We start from the raw sequence: 22,860 nt of genomic DNA, 5'->3' as shown, positions 1-22,860 counted from the left end.
TTATCAGATGGTTTGCAAATATTATCTCCCATTCTGATTGTCTTTCACTCTATTGATTGTTTTCTTTGCTGTGCAGAAATTTTAGTTTTATATAGTCTCACTTGTCTGTTTTTGCATTTGTTTGTATTTTTGGTGTTATATGCAAGAAATCATTGTCAAGAGCAACATTATGAAATTGTCCTCTTATGTTTTTTCCTAGGAGTTTTACAGTGTCAGACCTTACATACAAGTCTTTAATCTATTTTGAGTTAATTTTTGTGTGTGGTGTAATATAGGGGTCTAATTTTATTCTTTTGCATGTGGATATCATTTTCCCAAAACCATTTGTTGAATAGAGTATTCTTGCCCTATTGTGTATTCTTGGCAACATTTGCAAAGATCCCTTGGCCATATATGCATAGGTTTATCTCTGGGCTCTCTATTCTGTTCCATTGGTCTATATGTCTGTCTTCATGCCAGTACCATACCGGCTTGATTACTCTAGCTTTGAAATCAGTGAGTGTGATGTCTTCAGCTTTATTTTTCTTTCTCAAGATTGCTTTGGTTATTTAGGGTCCTCTGTGGTTCCAAACGAATACTAAGTGTATTTCTATTTCTATAAAAAAATACTATTAGAATTTTTATGGAGATTGCATTGAATTTGTAGATTACTTTGGGTAATACGGAGATCTTAACAATATTAAATCTTCTAATCCATTAACATGGGATGTCTTTCCATTTGTGTCTTCTTTAATTTCTCTCAGTCAGCAATGTTTTGTAGTTTTCAACGTGTAAGTTTTTTGCCTCCTTGGTTACGTTTATTCTCAAGTATTTTATTCTTTTTGATGGTATTGTAAATGAGATTGTTTTCTTAATTTCTTTCTCAGATTGTTCATTATTATTATATACAAATGCAACTGATTTTTGTATGCTGCAATGTTGCTGAAATTGTTTATTAGTCATAACAGGTTTTCTGTGGAATCTTTAGGATTGTCTACATATAAGATTATATCATCTGTGAAGAGATAATTTTACTTCTTTCTTTCCAATTTGGATGCCTTTTATTTCTTTTTCTTGCCTAATTTCTCTGGATAGTACCTCCAGTACTATGTTGAATAAAAGTGGTGAGAGGAAAAGCTTTCTGTTTTTCACTGTGGCTATGGTATTAGCTGTAGGCTTTATACATATGGCCTTTGTCATGCTGAGGTAATTTCCTTCTACTCCTAGTTCATTGAGTGTTGTTGTTGTTTTTTTTAATCATGAAAGGGTGTTGAGTTTTGTCAAATGCTTTTTGTTCATCTATTGAGATGACCATATGATTTTTATCTATCATTTTGTTAATGTGGTGTGCCACATCAATTGATTTTCTTTGTTGAACCTTCCTGACAATCCAGGGATAAATCCCACTTGGTCATGATATATGATCCTTTAATAAACTGTTGAATGTAGTTTGCTAGTATTTTGTTAAGGATTTTTGTATATATGTTCATCAGACATACTGGCCTCTGTTTTCTTTTCTTGTAGTATCTTTTTCTAGTTTTGGCATACGGGTAATGCATGCCTCATAAAATGAATTTTTAACTATTTTTTCCTCATTTTTTAAAAAGATTTTATTTATTTGAGAGAGAGAGGGAGAGAACATGCAAGAGAGCTCAAGTTGGGGGACAGGCAGAGGGAGAAGCAGACTCCTCACTGAGCAGGGAGCCCTATGGTGGGGGAGGGCGGATCTCAGGACCCCAAGATCATGACCTGAGCCAAAGGTAGATGCTTAACCAACTGAGCCACCCAGGCACCCCTCCTCTTCATTTTTTTTTAGAAAAGTTTAAGAAGCATTGACATTAATTCTTTAAATGTTTAAAAGAATTTACAAGTGAAACCATTGGGTCCTGGACTTTTTTTTTATTGGACAGTTTTTGATTAGTGATTCAATCTCCTCACTAGTAATTTGTTCAGATTTTCTATTTCTTCATGGTTCAATCTTGGTAGGTTGGATGTTTTTAGGAATTTATCCATTTCTTCTGGGTTATCTAATTTATTGGCATATAATTGTTCTTAATAATCTCTTACAATCATTTAATATAATCATTTAATCATTTAATTTGGCATCAGTTGTAATGTCTCTTCTTTCCATTCTGATTTTATTTGTTTGAATCTTCCCTCTTGCTTTCTTAGCCAATCTAGCTAAAGGTTTTGTCAGTTTTGTGTATCTTTTCAAAACACCAACTTGTAGTTTTGTGGATTTTTCCCATTATTTTTCTATTCCCTTTCATTTATTTCTGCTGTAATCTGAAATATTTCCTTTCTTCTGCTAATTTTGGGTTTAGTTTGTTCTTTTTATAGTTCCTTGAGGTATAAAGTTAGAGTGTTTATTTGAAATCTTTTTTTTTTTTTCCAGTGTAGGCATTTATCACCATCAACTTCCTTGATATTCCTTTTGCTGCATCCCATAGTTCTGGTATGTTGTGTTTTCATTTCCATTTGTTTCCAGATATTTTCTAATTTCCCCTTGATCTCTTCTTTGACACTGGTTATTCAAGAGTGTGTTGTTTAACTCCACCTATTTGTGAACTTTCTCTCTGCCATTAATTTCTAGCTTCATTCCATTGTGATAAGAAAAGATACCTGGTATGATTTCAGTCTTCTTACATCTCCTAAGACCTGTTTTTGTGACCTAACATGTGATCCATCCTAGTATTTGTGATCTAACATGTGAATGCTCTGAGTATGCTTGAGAAAAATGTGTATTCTGCTGCTATTGTGTGGAATGTTCTGTCTATGTCTGTTAGGTCCACTTGGTCTACACTGTTGTTCAAGTCCTTCTGACTGGACGTTCTATCCATTATTGAAAGTGGGGCATTGAAATCTCCCACTATTATTGTGTTACTATTTCTCCCTTCAGTTCTGTCAATGTTTGTGTCATATATCTCGGTACTCTGATGTTGGGTGCATATACATTTATAATTGTTATATCTTCCTAGTGAATTGATTCTTTTATCACTATATAATGTCCTTCTTTGTCTCTTTTGACAGTTTTTGACTTGAAGTCTATTTTGTCTGATACAAGTATGACCACCCCTGCTCTTGTTTGGTTATCATTTGCATGGAATATCTTTATCCATCCTTTCACTTTCAGACTAGTCATGTCCTTAAATCTAAAGTGAGTCTCTTCTAGACAGCATATACTCGGATCTTGCTTTATATCCATTCAGCTATTCTATATTTTTTGACTGAGGAGCCTAATCCATTTACATTTAAACTAATTAATAGGGAAAGACTATTACCATTTTGTTAACTGTGTTTTATCCAGGATCATTTCTGTCTACAGGCATCCTCTGACTAGCCATACATTTTTTTATTGCCTTAATGCCATTCTTCTGCTCTGTCTGTTCTTGCGCTTCCTTCCCTATGCTCCAAATGTACCTCTTTTAAAATGTTGCTGTCTTTCAAGGTTCATCTTACATGTCAGACCCAGCAAGGCCTTTAGTTTGCCTCAAACACAGCACCCCTCTATTCTGAGAAACACCATAATGCTTTGGTTGAACCATTCTTATGTCATTCATACTTGTGTTATAATTATTTAAGCATCTGTTTTATGAAATTATAGGCTATAAGCACTGTGATAGCAAGGACAATGTATGTGATACTGAACAATGGTCAACTGTGAATCCTTGTACTTCCATGTAGTTGGTATTCACTTAGTTCTCTGAATTGAAGTGAGAAGGGCAGAAAGAGCTGTCCTCTACTTGATCCTTCAGGGTGGCTCCCTCTCAAACCCCTCCACTAGTCCTTAGTTAACACTTCCTGCTCCAGCTAGAGTGTTCAAGAGAAAGGAACCCCTTAGCTTTATCATGCTTCAGTATGAGGGTTTGGACCAATCATTCAGAATAACCTTAATTACAACATCCTGTGAAAACCATAATAAGAAGTCAATAATACCTTGCCTTCAGGATCCACCAGGAGAAGATGCTTTGCCTGGCCTCCCTGTAGTCCACTTAGCACATACTGGCCAGGAGATGTTGCACTCTCTCGAACCAAAAAGTCCCCATCCTTTACCAAGAGGCTCTCTGCAGCCTTCCTGCTCAGCTTGCCATGGTAGCAGTCTTCATTCCGCAGCTGCTGCTTAATATGGGGCAAAGAATGTGAGCTGGCAGGCTGGGCCGTGGCACCTGGCTGAACAGTTTCTGGCGCTTCTAGAGTCAAAACATAAATAGAGACACCAGCAAGTTACCTCCTCTTCCATTCATTCATTCAGCACATACAACTTGAGGCCCTACTGTGTGCCATGCACTGTTTAAATAATGCTGCTTCTGGAACAAATGGGGTTTTTGTTTCCAGAACTTGCAACAGGCTTTAATTTAATGGTAGGTCCAAACATTGCCTTTGGCTTCTGTTACCGGGAAAGGCTTGCCCTAGTGCAGGAGTTTTCCTTTCAGATGAGAAATGGAACTGACCCACGAGAACTGCTTTCATAACTGCAGAGAGAGGCACTTTATGTCCCAGAGTCTGTATGTTAAAGAGAAAGAAGCTTATGCAGTACCCAGATCACAGGTAACTTCTAAAACATTCCCAAACTCTTTGGAAATGTCTACAGTAACTTCAGACTCTGTCCACTTTTTAGTATTTAGCTTTTTATTTTTAAATCAAATTACTAATGTGCTTCAGAGGTGCTTCTGACCCCAAACTTCAAAGCTATGCTGAACCTCACAGCATTCCTATTAAGTGACCACTCTGGTGTTTGTGTCATTCACCTGCATGGACAAAGCAGAGTTAATCAGGTAAAAGAAGGCAAAACATCAGGGAGACCCTGGTCTGAGGCAGCTCCCCATGGTTCCGCAGAATAAATATTACCTAGATTTGAGGGCAGTGGGGATGAGCAGGTATATCCAGGTGGCACTTAATTGTATTATGGATACTCATAGTGATAATAATTATTGTTTAGTTCCCATTTATCAAGTATGATAGGTACTGCTTAATGCTGTCTACATATTATCTTGTCTCATTCTCAAAACTAGAAATGGCAAGGAAATGTATTTTAAAGACTAAATGACTTACCCGAAGTCACACTACTAATATGTTATAAATCTGGACTTTGAAATGAGATCTATTTGACTCCAAAGTCCAAGTTCTTAATCTCCACCCCCTAAGACCCTTGCCTTGAATGTGAAAATCTTTCAGTTTTCAAAATTGGTCTAACCAGTCTACCTCTGTAGTACCTATAATGGTCCCTAATAGATAGCAAGACTATCAGGATGATATACAGCTATCCAGAAGTAATAACATAAAATTCTTAGGTCTGATCCAGGTAAAAGATATATGTTTTATATGGCAAATTTACTAGGAAAATAAGCACAGAAATCAGACTTTGTCTTTTTAAATGCAAAGGATCCTCTGCATAGAAACCAGCTTCCATCTTTAAAAATGCAAAGGTGTATTTCCATGCCCTTATGCAAGGGTCTCACAATTGAGAAATCCTCTTAACTCTTAAGTTTACAACTTATACGTGACAATCTCATGAAGTTATTGATATAGGCAACCAGGGCCCTGTAGACATAACTCAAGTCTCCGTTAATATGTTATAGTTTTGTCTCTACTTAGGAACTTCTCTCTGCATAGCACAATTATGATGCAGCATTCAAAAATATATCTTTTTGAAGATATCTTTAGTCTATATTTAGATGGCTGAAAATATTCGCCTCTACAAACAATCAGATCTATCTACTATTGCCAGAAAAAGGCTGAAGAAATGTGTCCAAATTTGATGAATAATAAATGAAGTTGGCCTTAGTGTTGCGTGCTTTCAGGCGTAACAGAGAACTCTGATAAGCAGCTGTGTATGTTTGTGTGAGAGGGAAAGTGTGTGAGTGGAAGACAGATGTTTGCATGCATGTGTGTGGGCACACACATCGTAATGCATGATGGCTTCCAGTTTATTCTGAGATAAGGGTGGAGAGCTTTTGGACAAGGACAAAACAAAAGAAAAACAGACATTATATCATCTTGAAAAGAGGCAACAGATCATGGGCCAGCCTGAGGATATGGACAATATTTTCCTAACACAGTTTCCCAAATTCGCACAATAACAACATACACTGTACTGGGACATTTCAATCATCTCAACATTTACTGAAAATCTAATTTTCCTAAAAGCAGAATATCTGACAGATTTTTAAAAAATTTTTGTTTTAGGGGCGCCTGGGTGGCTCAGTCGGTTAAGCGACTGCCTTCGACTCAGGTCATGATCCTGGAGTCCCGGGATCGAGTCCCGCATCGGGCTCCCTGCTCGGCAGGGAGTCTGCTTCCCCCTCTGACCCTCCTCCCTCTCATGCTCTCTGTCTCTCATTCTCTCTCTCTCAAATAAATAAATAAAATCTTAAAAAAAATTAAAAAAAAATTTTTTTTTGTTTTAATTTTAAAAGTTAGGCATGCGACTTTTTTAAGATCTGGGAAACACAGAGAAACAAAGAAAATTAATCACCTATGGTCCCATCACCAACTACAACTAGTCTTTAACATTGTGGTGCATTACCTATTATCGACTCCTGTCTTACATAATGTAGACTTTGAGAAAGACAATTATAACTTAAACCTAGTTATTTATATAAAATTGCCCTACAAAATTTAATAAGTTATTGACTTGATATAATTAATAACATCTTTTCTCAGAAGTAGTTGAGGTTAAGGAAGGAACAAGGAAGGCTGCTCTGTATTTAATTGAGACCTTAAAAAGAAAAAAAAAGTGATAGGAATCATGGAATAAAGTAATCATGTCATCTTGGAGTTCCTATGGCAACTGAAGACATATTGTTCACAATCCGAAATTCAGGAAAGCTCAAGATAGATATGAATATCCACACCCATAAGCAGCTGATGGGCAAAACCTCAGAGAGGAGGCATATGGCTTACGGGAGAAAAAAATCTGACAAGCAAAATCAGATTAAACAATTACAAGTATTCCCAATGATAAAGAATGAGACATTTAAAGAAACCAATGTGAATTGTGAAGGTAGCATATTGATGCACTCAATTTTTAAAAAGCACATGCAACTGGATATTTTTGGGTAGTAATGATTATATTAGCAAAGGACTGAAAAAAATTAGACGTCCATCAGTAAGGAAATGGTTATATAAACTATGATGTACTCATACAATAGAATACTATAAAACAATTGAAAATAACAAAGCTTTGTTCATCCAACATAGGAGGACATAAATATGTAAAGTGAATATTAACAGATGCAAAGGGAGAAATAGACAGCAACACAGTAGTAGTAGGGGACTTCAATATCCCATTTTCAGCAATAGATAGATCATCCAGACAGTATATCAGTAAGGAAACTTTGGACATAAACTATACATTAGACCAGATTGACTCAGCAGACATTTACAAAACATTTCACCCAAAAGCAATAGAATATACATTCTTCTCAAGTGCATATGGGACATTTTCCAGGTTAGATCATATGTTAGGCCACATACAAGCCTTAATAAAGTTTAAAAGAATGAAATAATATCAAGCATCTTTTCTGACCACAATGATATGAAACTAGAAATCAATTTCAAGAAGAAAACTAGGGAATTCACAAATATGTGAAAATTAAACAGCAAATGGGTCAAAGGATAAATCAAAAGATAAACAGAAAATATCTTGAGACAAATGAAAATGAAAATACTACACACCAAAATTTATGGGATGCTATCAAAGGCAGTTTGAGTTCAAAGCAATTAACCCTATATTAAGAAAAAAGAAAGATCTCAAATAAATAACCTAACTATACACTCAAGGCTAATCTAAAATGAACAAACTAAGCCCAAATTTAATAGAAGAAAAAAAATATCCAAGATCAGAGCAGGAATAAATGAAATAGAGAGTAAAAAGACAACACAAAATACTCAATTAAACTAAGATAAATAAATAAACTTTTAGCTAGACTTACCAAGAAAAAAAAGAGAGGACTCAAGTAAAATTAAAAATGAAAGAGGAGACATTACAAGTGAACCACACAAATACAAAGGATCGTAAGAGACTACTCTGACAATTATATGCCAACAAATTGGATAACCTAGAAAAATGGGTAAATTCCTAAAAACATACAAACTATCAAGACTGAATCATGAAGAAATTGAAAATCTGAACAGATGAATTAGTAGTAAAAAGATTGAATTACTAATCAAAAACCTTCCTGCAAAGAAAAGTCCAGAACCAGATAGCTTCACAGGTGAATTTTACCAAACATTTAAAGAGAAATTAATTCCAATCTTTCTCAAACTCTTCTAAAAAAAATAGGAGGTAACACTTCCAAACTCACTTTACAAGGCCAGCATTACCCTGATACCAAAATCAGACAAGGATACAACACAAAAAATAATAATAAATTACAGGACAATATCCCTGATGAACATAGATGCAAAGTCCTCAACAAAATAGTAGCAAACCAAATTCAACAATACATCAAAAGAAAAGGATCATACACCATGATCAAATGAGATGTATTCTAGGGATGTAGGATCGTTCAACATCCACAAATCAATCAATATGATACATCACATTAATGAAGGATAAAACCAAATGATCATCTCAAAAGATGCAGAAAAGGCATTTGACAAAATTCAATATCCACTCATGATAAAAGCTCTCAACAAAGTCAGTATGATGGAAATGTACCTCTACATAATAAAGGCCATATATGACAAGCCCACAGCTAACATCATGCTCATCAGTGAAAAGCTGAAAGCTTTTCTTCTAAGATTAGGAATAAAAGGATGCCCACTCTCCCCACTTTTATTCAACATAGTATTGGAAGTCCTTGCCAGAGTAATTAGGCAAGAAAAAGAAATAAAAGGAATAAAATGTAAAAATAATAATTAAATTTAAAAATAATAAAATAAAAATAAAAAGAATAAAAGAAATAAAAATTGAATGGGAAGAAGTAAATCTGTTTCTATTTGCAGGTGACATAATATTATATCTAGAAAACCCTAAAGACTCCACCAAAAAAAAAAAAATTAGAACTAATAAATGAATTCAGTAAAGTTGTAGGATAAAAAGTCAATCTATGAAAATTAGTTGTATTTCTATACACTAATAAACTACCAGAAAGAGAGATTAAGAAAACAATCCCCGTTAAAATAGCATCAAAATTAATAATATACTGGGACACCTGGCTGGCTCAGTCCAAAGAGTATGTGACTCTTGATCTCAGAGTTGTGAGTTCAAGCCCCACATTGGGTGTAGAGATTACTTAAATAAATAAAACTTAAAAAAAATAAAATACTTAAGAATAAATTTAAGCAAGGGAGTTAAAGATCTGTACACTGAACATTCTAACATATTGATGAAAAAATTGAAGACAGAAATAAATGGAAAAATAGTCTGTGCTCATAGATTGGAAGAATTAACATTGTTAAAGTATCCATAATACCCAAAACAATGTACAGATTCAATGCAATCCCTATCAAAAATTTCAATGGCATTTTTCACAGAACTAGAACAAACAATACTAAAATTTGTGTGGAACCGTAAAAGGCTTCAAATAGCCAGAGCAAACTTCAGAAAAAAGAACAAAGCTAGAGGCATCATGTTTCCTGATTTTGAACTATATTACAAAGCTATAGTAATCAAAACAGTGTGGTATTGGCACAAAAACAGACACATAGATCAATGAAACAGAATAGAAAGCCCACAAATAAACCCACAGTTATGTGGCCAATTAACTTATGACAAAGGAGCTAAGAACATACAATGGGGAAAGAATAGTGTCTTTACTAGATGATGTTGAGAAAACTTGACAGCCATATGCAAATGAATGAAATTGGACCCCTGTCTTACACCATACACAAAAACCAACTCAAAATGGATTAAAGACTTGAATGTAAGACCTGAACCCATATAACTTCTAGAAGAGAACATAAGGTGTAAGCTCCTTGACATGTCTTGACAATGATTTTTTAGATTTGACACCAAAAGTAAAAGTGACAAAAGCAAAAATAAACAGGTAAGGGGCACATCAGAACAAAAATCTGCACAGCAAAGGAAACCATAAACAAAACAAAAAGGCAACCTATGGAATAGGAGAAAATATTTGCAAATCATTGATCTGATAAGGGGTTAATATCCAAAGAACACATACAACTCAATGGCAAAAAACCCCAAACAATCCAAATAAAAAAATGATCAGAGGAACTGAATAGATATTTTTGTAGAGAAGACATACAAATGGCTAACAGGTACATAAAAAGGTTCTCAACATCACTAATCATCAGAGAAATGCAAATCAAAACCACAATGAAATAACACCTCACACCTGTTAGAATGAATATCATCAAAAAGATGGGAAATAAATGTTGGCAAGGATATGGAGGAAAAAAAAATGCACTATTGGTGGGAATGTAAATTGCTGCAGCCACTGTGGAAAATGGTATGGAGGTTCTTCAAAAAATTAAAAGTAGAATATTATATGATGCAGAAATTCCACTTCTTGGTATATATCCAAAGGAAAAAAATCACTATCTCAAAGAGATACCTGTGCCCCCATGTTCACTGCAGCATGATTTATAAAAGCCAAGACATGGCAACAACCTAAATATCCACTGATGGATGAATGGATAAGGGAAATGTGATTGGTTGATTCTACACACACACACACACACACACACACACACACACACACAATATTATTCAGCCATAAAAAGGTAGGAAATCCTGCCATTTGCAACATGGATGGACCTTGAGGGCATTATGCTAAGTGAAATATGTCAGACAGAGAAAGACAAATACTGCATGATCCCATTTATATGTGTAATAAAAAAAAAACAAACCTCACAGAAACAGAAAACAGACTGATGACTGCCAAAGGCAGGGAGTGAGGGGTGGGAGAAATGGGTGAAGGTGGTAAAAAGTTAGTCTTTCAGTTATAAGATAAATAGGAATGGGGATATAACTGCACCTATAGTTAACAATACTGTGTTGCATATTTGAAAGTTGCTAAGAGAGTAAATCTTCAAAGTCCTCATCACAAGAAAAGAAATTTTATAACTATGTGAGGTGACGGATGGATACCACACTAAAGTTAGTGTGTTAATTGTTTTGCAATATATACATATATCAAATCTCACTAGTACAATGTTATATGTCAATTATACCTCAGTAAAACTGGAAAAAAGAAAATAAGGATATTACATGCTAATTTGGACAAATGTCTAAAATGGAAGAGTGAAGTAAGCAAGTATAGAAAGAAAATAACTTTATTTTTAAAGGAGATAGATAGATGATAGGTAGGTATATAGATGGATAGATATGCATAAGTAGGTAGACAGGTACTTAACTATGCATTAACATTCTGGTAGTAATCAGAAGAAACTGTTACTATCTAGGAGTTGAATCCAGTATTGAAACTTGAGGAGGTACATTTTGTCTTAGTTTTTATACCGTATTTATTATTTGGATTTCTTCCATGAGCACTTGTGTTACTTTTGAATTTTAAAAAATCTATTTATAGAATAAAAAAAGGTATACAAATGTCAGGATAGTCATATAACTAAGGATAAATTCAGAAGAGGGATTAAATTCATGAGAAAAGTGTTGGGGTTGGGGGACAATCTTCAGTTTTCTGTTGTGGGAAGAAAAGCCAACCCTTCCCCCGCCACATCATGTTAAAATGACTCCATCTCTGATCTGAGAGGACTGTAAGTAGTTAATTCTCTTCATTGATGGTAGTTTTGTTTTGTTTTTTTTACAAAGTTGCTACGAACGCTGAATTAGTCAAAACTGAAACACTGTTCCCAGGGTTAGATTCCTCCAAGCCTCAGGTCAGAACATGTTCATCATTCGATCAATACATAACCTTGTTTTATGTGTGTTCCTGTTTAAAGACACCTTATTTCATGTATATTGTTGATTCAAGAACACTGAACTTACAGCCAACGCCTGCCTGAATGAAGCTTATCTAATATGTGGATTTTCTCTATCAGGTACATCACAATCTTCTGCATTTGGGAACAATAGATAGCACTTCCACACAACACTCAGAGACTATTCTAAAGGGCAAAACCATCAACAAATAGCACAAAATGCAAAATACATGGCACTAAATGGACTGCAAAAGGATACTTCTTTACAATGTGAGAGCTGGAACAGGAAGGCAGAGCATTACCTTGTTTGACCATATATTGTTTATCAGTATGGAATCTTGGGTGTGTGAAAATTATAAAATAGGAATTTATTTGAATTATTGAGGGGAAAAATACATTCACCTCTACAAAGTGTCTAAAAAGTTGGTATAATGTCAATAATAAGTGAAAGTTTGAGATAGTACCCAGAGAAAAATTATTTGTAATATAAAGGAAGAATTGTGTCTATTAAGATATATTACAAAGCTATACTAATTAATATACTGGTATTAAACAGGTAAGTAGGGCAATAAGGCCCAGAAACAGATTCACATACATAGAAAGAATCTAGTCCAATGGAAAGTGACATTAGAAAAAGAGGAGATTATTTAGTCAATGGTGTTTGCAAAATTGGATCACTTACATAGGCAAAATGAAGTTAGACCCCCTACCTCACAGAAAATATAAAGTTCATGTGCAGTAAATATTTTATTATGGAAATAAAACTATAAAGCCAATAGAAGAAAATATAGTACACATTGGATAAAGAAGAGAAAATTTAACCAAGAGTAGAAGGAAAGCATAAAAAAAGATAAAAATGGAAATCAATGAACCAGAAAATAGAAAACAATAGAGAAAATGAAACCGAAACCTGGGTCCTTTAGAAAGATCAATTAAATTCATAAATCTCAAAGAACACTGATCAAGAAGAGAGAACACAAAAATTACCAATAACAGGAAAGAGAGAAGGCATCCTTCAGGCAATAGGAGGATAGTAAAGTAACGTTGTAGGAAATTTCATGAGGAACTGACTCTAAGCAAATAAAGTAGAATCCTACTAGGTTTTTAAAGAAATTACATTGCCAATGAATCACAATCCCTCCTTGTCTATGGCTTTTGGCTTCTAAATTTATCAAGCCCACACCTACAGAAAGTAGGCTGCAAATGTGGTGACGCCCCTAAGAAAGGCGCTTTCTCCAACATGGACTTTAGATGTGTCCACAGAGCATAATGACGGGAACAACCCAAAGGATAAAGCCCAGGCCCACAGATAACAACAGACAAGGAGATTCCGCTCATAAAGCTGAACCAGAGTCCAAGCAAATCATTTTCTTTACTTCCAGCTCAGGGAGGCTTCACAATTCCTGAGCGATGGGATTCACTTATTGCTATGTACCAGTGACCCCTGTGTGTCTTGCGTGCTTCCCTTTTGTGAACATATGTTTTTTGTTACGGTTATCTTATCCCTCTTTTCAGCACTAATTTTGGGTGTGGGAAGGGACAGACAACTTGGCAAATAATAAGGATCCCCATCCAATCTTGATCAAGAGGACTTCACATCATCCAGATGTCCTGGGCTTTAAGCTGGATGCACTAATTGTATGAGATATTTGAAGGTCTCCCCTTGGGAGAGGGCAAGTGTGTTCTACGTGAAAAGAACAGCTCATGGATATTTGCAGCAGGCAGTTAGTTGTATACCAATATCTATTCTCCCTTGCATGACATTATAGAGTTCCTAAGTTATAGCTGGGCACATGGCCACCCAGCCAGAACAACTATTCTAGGTCCTTTGAAGCTAGGTATGACCACATATCTAAGCTGTGCTGAGGGCAGGTGAAAAGAAACGATGCCTGCCACTTCTGGGTCCTGTCTTTTCAAGAAATGTATGCACACTCTTCTTGCCTTTCTCTCTTCCTACTGGCTGAATGCTCATGTGATAGTGAGAGCCCAAGCTTGTAGATGAGAGATCAAAGACCTTAGACCAGATTAAAGATCTCAGACCATACTGAAACTCTTAGATCAGAGATGCAACACCTTAGACCAGAGATAGAAGCCAGGTGTTGAGAATCACAAAGCAGTCTGTCTTACCAGTCCTGTACCACCAATCTGTGGGCTACCGGGAAAGTAAACTTTGCTCTTTTTTACACTGTTATATTGAGGGAGTTTCTTTGTTATGACTGCTTATACTGAAACAATAAATTGATACACAAATTAGATCATATCAATGCTAATAATTTCCTTCTGCCATGTTTGATAAAAATAAAGATTGTGTTGAGCTTTTCTTATAATGGTGGTGTGATAGGATGGATTGAGGAGCCCAGGAGGCATGCTTGAGAGATACTAGGTTCATGTCTCTAGATTTGTTTTTGTTTTGTCTTACTGAACTAATCAGTAAGCTTCTGTCTGGAAAAGGAGGCTAAGTAGGTCTAAAGAAGCTAACGAGGATATTTGAGGAAGTAAGGAAAGAAATAGCAGGAAACATTAAGGAGAAAAGGTTAAAAAGTGTATTTAAGACATTTTGCAAAAAAGTATGTATAAAGTTATCCCTATTCCATCTTACTTCATTTTTATTAAATCAACAGTATTTATACTTTTGGAGTTGGAATTATTTTTTTTGGAAAGAGCAATGGTAGCAAGAAGCCCAGGAGGGCTATGGTACATTATAGCCTAGTAGGAAGTAAAATAAAGAGTGAAAAAGTACCAGAAGCCTAAATTATTAAACATGTTGCCATCAATGCAGGGAGAGGCAAAAGGATGAAGAAAGAAGGCTGAAATCAGTGAAAACACATTTTGACAGTGCAATTTTGGACAAAACTGGCTTTATTTACTTTCAACTAATGACAGGAATGCTACTATAGGTTGATTTTTACCTTGAGTTGTCTATGGCAAAAGGCAACGTTTCTTTGCTTAAATTATACAGATTTTTTCCCCCTATGCTGTGCCTTTTATTCCCAGGACTTATTCATTCCATAACTGGAGGCCTGTATCTCCCACTCTCCTCCACCCATTTTGCCATCCCCTCAACCCTCTCCCCTCTGGCAACCATCAGTTTTTTCCCTTGTATTTATAGGTCTGATTCTGCTCTTTGTTTGTCTATTCATTTGCTTTCTTTTTAGATTCCACATATGAGTGAAATCATACAGCATTTGTCTTTCTCAGTCTGACTTATTTCTGACTAATACTCTCAAGGTCCATCCATGTTGTTGCAAATGGCACACTCCCATCCTTTTTTTATGGTTGTGTAATATTCCATAACACACACACACACACACACACACCATATCTTCCTTATCTATTCGTCTATCAATGGACACTTAGGTTGCTTCCATATCCTGGCTGAGTTATAAAGATTTTTGACATTAGAGACCTGTTTATAAAGGAATTGCAGTTATGAATCAATGAATATCCCAGATCACCTAATTTGGGCCACCCACTAAATGAGTTTTCTAATAATTCATAGTTGCTTTGAAAAGTCCATGAAATGGAAGCTATCAAGTATATATTCTTAGCAAGTTACTTTTAATACCTGAGTTCCAGAAACTTTTTTCAAAAAACTGTCCCTCCAACAAATATCGCCTTATCCACACTGGTCACTGTACACTGAACAGTTAAGTTCCTTGCAGAAATATGAATTGACTGCATATCCCATCATCCATGATACAAGATACCGTCTGTGGTGAACACGGAGATGCACTACCCCTGTAACTCTTCAGTGAAGGACCAAGTCCCCAGATGTCATCAGACAGCCTGCAGATGACTGCTCCTTCAGGGTCTGCCTCACCTGCAGAGAGCTGCCTTGCCCAAAGGCTTGCCCTTCCTCACACAGCCTATACCTAAAGACTGAGACAAGTGGGATAAAAGGCCAGCCCTTTGGGCCCAGTGTGGGACAACTAGGATGGACCCCACATACTCTCAATAGGGTTAGCTGAGGCTCTGTCAGCCCTGCTGCTCCCTCTGCCCAAGCCTACTTCTTCCCCCTCCCTTTCTGATAGTGATCCCAATAAAGACCCCTCCCCCACATGCCAAAGCCCCATCTCAGTGTTTGCTTCCAGAGAATCCAACCAGGTTGTTTGGGTGCCAAGACTGATCTTAGAAAGCTTACAAGAGGATGGCTCACTTGTCACGTGGCTGGGCAATGAGGACCTTTGTTTCTTAGTTTAGGAGTTAAGGTGGTCTGGTGAAGCCCCAGGCTCAGCAAAATCTCCTTCTAAATTTCATCTTGTCATTGCTCACACCAGCTGGAAAGTTGCCCTTGGCAGTCTGGAGAGACTTCCTCGGCTAGCAAAAGGACTTTCTGAATGATTGGCTCTCCATCTTTGGAGTGAACCAAATTTGGCTCACCCAAATTTGAACCCAACAGACTTTAATATTTTATAAAAAGCATTTTTTGGCTTACTTATTTTTTAATTGATTGTAGGCTTTTGGTTTGTTTTGCTTTTATTTATTTATGTTCCTGTTTATGTATTTACCCCTGGAAGCAATTTAGCAGGAAAATGATATTTGTCTTACTGTATTTTACTCAGAGTATATGGCTGAAGAAAGGAGCCATTTTATTTTAGTGCTGTATAGATGACTCACCAAGAAGTTTTGAAATGAATAAAATTAAAACCATCACTAAGCAGAGCCAAGTAATGGTCACTGTTCCTCATGCAAGCCAACAAATTCAAAATTATCTCCTGGCTTTGACAGTCCTTCCTTCAGCAAAAGCACACAGCAGAAACAAAAAGTTGGGAGCCATTAAAGTATCTGAAAAGATTATTCAAAATCAAAGTCGCAAAACCTTGAAATCCATAACATCTCCACAATTAGTAAGAAAGAATCATTTTCGTTCCCTGAAAATGAGGCCAATGAAATAGCCTTCCTGAAAATGAGAGACAATGTGGTGAGTTCATCAGTGGCCCCCGTACATTCAATTCCTGATCCCTAGTCTCTGTGAATGTGACTTCAACTGAAAAAAAGGGTCTTTGCAGTGTAATTAAGTTAAGGATCTCAAGATGAGATCTTCCTGGATTTAGGGCCGACCTAGAAGAGAAAGGTATTGTCTTGGAAGACACAGGAAAGAGAGGTTTGAGACACAGAGGTTGAAGGCCATGTGAAGACTGAGGCAGAGACTGATGTGTCTATAAGCCAAGGAACACCAAGAATTGCCAACCAGAAGCTACGAGAGAGGCATGGAATGGATCCTCCTCCAGAGCCTCCAGAAGGAACCACTCCAGAACTGTGAGGGAATAAATTTCTGTTGCCTCAAGACATCCGGTTTGTGGTAACTTGTTACAGGAGCCACAGGAAGCTAATACAGACGGTGAGCAGCTACTTACTTTCACGGTGCCATGGGCTCCCCAGGGGGTGAGCTGAGCTTTGATTTGGGGCAGAGCCAAGTGTACTTTGAAGAGCCTGTGTATTTATGTAGCAGGGGTCATTGAAGAAATCCACTCGATAGGTGTGCTTCATTAATGAGGCATCTCGATGGGACTGCACTCCTCTCTCCAGTGTATTACCTGCAGTGATTAATGATCAACGTATCATACTTTTACCTTGTAAACAGTAAGTAAAATCATGTTTGAGTCTAGAACTGATAGGAAGAGCCACCCCCATCCTATACAGATTTGAATACTGACTTCTAGATTTGACCTATAAAAACAAGATAAGCACCAGGCTTTGAGAGAAAGCACCCTTTCCTTGGCCTCCCAGACTCTCCCTGCCGGCCCCTCAGCTGACCCACTGCTTCAACACCAGACAGGAAACAAACCAGGAAGACCTGAGAGGAACGGCGAGAGAAAAAAAAAAGAGACAACTGTCCAGCAAACAACACAAACCTGCACTTAACACTGCTCAGGGCTGCGGTCCAGGAACCGAGAAAACACATGTGCCATACAGAACTTGAATATCTATTATTTAAACTGCGTTTTTAAAAAGATTTTTATATATTTCTCTATTTATTTGAGAGAGAGAGAGCAAGCAGGGGGAGAGGGACAAGTGGATTCTGCACTGAGTGCAGAGCGCAGTGTGGGGCTCAAGCCCTCGACCCTGAGATCATGACCTGAGCTGAAACCAAGAGTCGGACGCTTAACCCACCGAGCCACCCAGGCACCCCACTTTTTTTTTAGAGAGATAGCATGCACACACGAGCTGGGGTGGGAGGGGCAGAGGGAGAGAATCTTAAGCAGGCTCCACACCCACTGTGAAGCCCAATATGGGCCTCAATCTCACGACCTGAGATCATAATCTGAGCCAAAATCAAGAGTTGGATGCCGAAACGACTGAGCCACTCAGACGCCCCTAAACTGCTTTTCAAAAGCCTCATTACTTAAATTATTAAGAATGGAAAGTCTGTCTTCTCTCTATGCCCAAAGTTTTGTTTTGCCAAGCTCAGCCTCAAACCAACTGTTGATGTTTATTCTGGTATTCAATGGAAAGAACTCACCCCTCGGGTAATCTCCTTCTTCCCTCTTACTCTTCCCTCCTCTTCCATTCTATGCTATACATGGTGGCCAAAATGATCTTTTTACTGAAATCTGATCATATTTTCCAGTGGTTTAAAAACCCCTTAACTGCCTCCCATTGCTCTTTGGATAAAACTCAAACTCTTCAACAAGCCCCAAGCCCTGGTTCCGCCTACCCAGCTTCCCTTGTACCCCCGTGCCCCTCTGTCACATTGACCTTCTTGAAGGACAGTCTCCACCATAAGGCCATCTTCTCTGATTGACATGCTCTTCCCACTCTCCTCCATGACTCTCCCTCTTCAGGTGTCAGTTTAAACATCTCTTTTCTCAACAGAGCCTTCTCTGACATTCTCAGACTACACTAAGTCTCTCCACTTTCCTAGAAGTTTATTCTTCACCTTCGGAGACCTTTTCACAAGAGTAATTAATTTTATTATGTCATTTTGTTTAATGCCTGAGCTGCATCTAGACTGCATGTTCCATGAAGGTAGGGAGCGATCCTGTCTCCTAGCACACACCCAGCACATAAGATGACAACAAATAGTTACTGAATGAATGGATGCTAGCACCATATTTCACTACCTAATGGTGTGAGGTATTTTGTACCATCCTGATGGTTCTGTCCTCAGAATGCCAGGAGAGAATGTTTTTGTTTTTCTGTTTAAACAAGTACATTTATATTTTTGGCCGTATGTGCTACAAGATTCCTACGAGGCTGACCTGAAGTGGTGACACTGACATTCCATTGTCTTACCATAAAACATCAGTCCTTTTATTGTCTCTGTCATTAAATCCCTTTAATGTGGCCCCAAAAGGACCAACTTTATATTGGATTTCACATCATGATGAATAGTGCTATAATTCTTATAATATAAAATACAGAAACTCAAGGGTACACCAAATAGGGGAAGCCCAGTCAGAAGACTACAGCCTTACTACCTACTCCTTCTTTTCTCTTGGTCTGCCAGCTCTTGGGCATCATGCTGTCCCCCATCACACTCCGTATGTGGGATATCCTGAGGGAGGCGTGGGATTTCTAAAGAAGGACAGGGGGTCAGGGCACCTCGCTTCTTTGTTGCATTTTACAACACATGACAGCCTCCTCCATTTGCTTGGTTACATGGATTTATGAATTATATTATCTAGTTTAAACTAAACTTACTTTTGTAAATGGATAAGTGGCTAAAAGATCACTGCAAATAAATCAAAGATTTAAGATCATTCTTTTATTACAAACTCTTCCTCAGTTGCCTTATGAGCTTATAAATAAGAATGATCTAATTAGATCAGAACTTTGGCCTCCCAAAAGTTAAAATGATTAAGATTCAAAATGTGGATTTATGTTTATTTTCTTTGTCAATAAATGCTCTAAATGTATCCTGGGACACATTATCCCAATATACATCCCAGTGTACATCCCAGTATACACTTAGATATCATCTTGAGATATTGAGATATTATCTAATGATAGTATTCAGCCACTATAATTAGCAAGACATTTTTTAAATGTCTTTATTATCATTAACTCTAACTTTGAAATTGTCTGTTTTGGGTGTGTGTTATAATACATGCATAACATATTAGCATAATTTTATTAACATATTAACATATTTAACATAACATATTAACATTTTCTATGAATGTCAGCAAGACATTTTTTAAAATTTTATTTTATTATGTTAATCACCATACATTACATCATTAGTTTTTGATGAAGTGTTCCATGATTCACTGTTTGCGTATAACACCCAGTGCTCCATGCAGTACGTGCTCTCCTTAATACCCATCACCAGGCTAACCCATCCCCGCACCCAACTCATTTCTAAAACCCTCAGTTTGTTTCTCAGGGTCCATAGTCTCTCATGGTTCGAGCAAGACATTTTAAAATGTCTTTATTAATTAACTCTAACTTTGAAATGCTCAATTTTTGTGTGTTATAAGACATGCATAACATATTAGCATATATATATAACTTATATGTGATTGAATTATCACTTATTTAGGAGTGTCTGCTGATAAAAATTTACTGAAAGTAGACTATGCTCAAAAGTGTTTGTAAGAGGTCTGCTTCTAAATTAACATGGACCTGAGTCCAAATCCCTGTGATACTTCTTACTGTTGGTGTGGCCTGGAGCAAGTTACTTAATGTCTCTAAGTGTCAGTTTTCATATCTGTAAAATGGGGGTGCCTAGCTTAAAATATGGTTGTGAGGATAAATGAAAGAATGTGGGTGAGACACTCACTGAGAATAGTGCCTGCTTAATAGATAATAGCTGCTCAGTTACCTATTTATTCATTGATGCTGGGGCTCTGCACATGGTTCTTATCTCCTCCCATCCCTTTCTGTACCTAATCCCTATTTGTCCTTTATGATTCTGTTCTGAATCCACCTCCTTCAAGAAGTCTTTCTCTTAGTCCCTCCCTCCCCCAGGCTGGGTCAGGTACCACTCCATAACATAATGTAGGTATCTGTTTCCTTGTCTGTCTGTCTTCCCCTTGAGACTGCAAATTCCTCGAGTCCTTGAAAAGAGACTAGAACCCATTTATCTGTGATTTTTCTGCATCTTCAATGCCTGGTGTGAAGCAGGTGCTCAAAAGAAAAATGTTTGTCAGCAGAATGAACAGATGCTGAATGTCTACCTGGTTTTCCTTTCTCAGCACTATGTTCTGAATCAACCTTTAGCACGGGGCATTGACTCATCTGCCCCTTAGAGAGCATGGCATGAGCTGACCACATCAGGTTTACCATTCCACAGGATTACACAAAAGCATTCATATCTTGCCCAGTCTCTCTTGAAAACGACTATTCCTTTTCTTCAACTGCACTATTATATTTAACTCAGCAATGTTGCCTTAAAAAATATATATGTACTTCACTCTATACACAAATTTAAAATCTTTCTTGGGTCAAGTGTGTGGATGACAAGAGCTTAACCACATATGCCAGCCATTATGCATTCCAAAATTTCTTTCTGCCAACTATTACTCCAAGAACCTATGCAACCTGCCGAAGAGAAGATTGGTGGCAGAAAACAAATACACGGTGTACACAGTGTATATACTTTAAGTACCAAAGTTTTTAAGTGCAAACCTTTAGGGTTTGTGGGAATTTAATGTCTTTTTGATTAAAAGTATCTTATTTCCATTTTAACTTGAGGGTCAGGGAAACATTATTCTGTTTTGCTAATTAATTTTTTCCATAAGGGAATTTAATAGTAGGGATAGACTTCTTTTATAAGTCTGGTGATAAATATAATTAACTTCTTCAATAAGCAGAAGCCTATTGCAGTATTTATAATATACTGGAATTCAAGTTTTAAGTCAGTATTTGAATAAATAAATGTCTTGGGAGGAAAAGAGCCAAACCTTATTGAAAATATTTGTATAGGTGTCTCTCAAATGCTTATGTATAAATCTCTAGGAAAAGCCATAAAATACTTGTATTTGCTATTCTGGCAACTGCTATTAATTTGCTCACTGGTCAAGAATTTCAGAATAGTTTTTAAACATAGGCCCAAGTAGTCACAGGCAGGCCCCAAGCTAGCAACACCTGATTTCTGGGTATCTGTGAATGAATGGACACCATAGTAGCAAAGTCCTTCCTACCACAATAGAAGTGGCCTTAATTATTGTGGCCCCTGGAGCAGGGGTTGAGCTCTTCTATCCCTCTATGGTCTTAGTGGCTGAGGTCTAGGGAGATGGCTTCCTAGCATTCTGGCTCCTCACTGGAACTTAGAACCTGCTTTTCTAAGGAAACAATGTTGTAGCTCTATGATTTTCAGGGGGAAAAAGTATCCAGCTGGAGGACTTTTTCCAAACTACAAAAACCATCTCTCACCTCCCCAAGATTCTGAAAGGTTCCCAGTTACAAACTGTTAGCTCAAGGCCACCACAAGGAAGGTAGCTCTGTATTGGTTCCAGGCTATCCTACAGTTGGAGTGCAACTGAAGAACAGGCACTTGCAATAGAATCTTCTATCATTGTATCTGTCATTCCAAAATATACATTTAAGCTCTAGTACAAGCAAACCAGAATACAAGAACATGGTGCACTTGTCTAGGAGATAGCCATCATGGCTAAAATTAATTCTGGAATTAACTAATTCTGGAAAAGTATATTCCAGGCTCCAAATAAAGTCTGTTCGTAAGTTTGGATCTGCTTATATTGGCTCAAGGCATATATATACCATGAAAGAATAAGGGGTTACATTGTTTGTTGGGTTTGAAGGAGAATTAAAACCAAGATAAACAGAAACAATAAATCGGATTCTATGACAAGGTTACACTTACAAAAAGAAATATCTTGAATAAGATTGAGACAGTACCTCTATATCCATTAATTCCTTCATAAATGTATGTTTTGGGGTTCTTGATGGGAAAAAAGGAGACCATACTCCTTTTCTCCAATGGTCGTGTTGTGATTTAGCATATGTTACATCAGTCTAGGAAGGTCGAGGGTTTTCCTTCAGTGAGTTCCCTTCAGAAGCCAGGTGACTGAGGACAGGAGGATGTGCCACGATGACTATTTAATGGAAAGGAGGAGGATGAGCTGG

At 37.1% G+C, this 22,860-nt stretch overlaps 1 protein-coding gene across 1 annotated transcript in view; it reads right to left on the bottom strand.

Moving 5' to 3' along the window:
* SHC4 (SHC adaptor protein 4) overlaps positions 1-22,860 on the bottom strand; it is a 129,091-nt gene that overhangs the window by 5,537 nt on the left and 100,694 nt on the right. Inside the window, exons 10-11 of the mRNA XM_045900127.3 lie at positions 17,184-17,363; positions 3,916-4,169 (exon numbers count right to left, since the gene is read on the bottom strand). Coding sequence (XP_045756083.1) covers positions 3,916-4,169; positions 17,184-17,363 — 434 coding nt within the window. The remainder of the gene's footprint in view (positions 1-3,915; positions 4,170-17,183; positions 17,364-22,860) is intronic.

This window comes from Mirounga angustirostris, unplaced genomic scaffold (assembly GCF_029215605.1).
Source record: "Mirounga angustirostris isolate CCGP_5_RB_7025 unplaced genomic scaffold, mMirAng1.0.hap1 SCAF_9, whole genome shotgun sequence".
Lineage (NCBI taxonomy): Eukaryota > Metazoa > Chordata > Mammalia > Carnivora > Phocidae > Mirounga > Mirounga angustirostris.
This window is presented reverse-complemented; position numbering and strand designations above follow the sequence as displayed.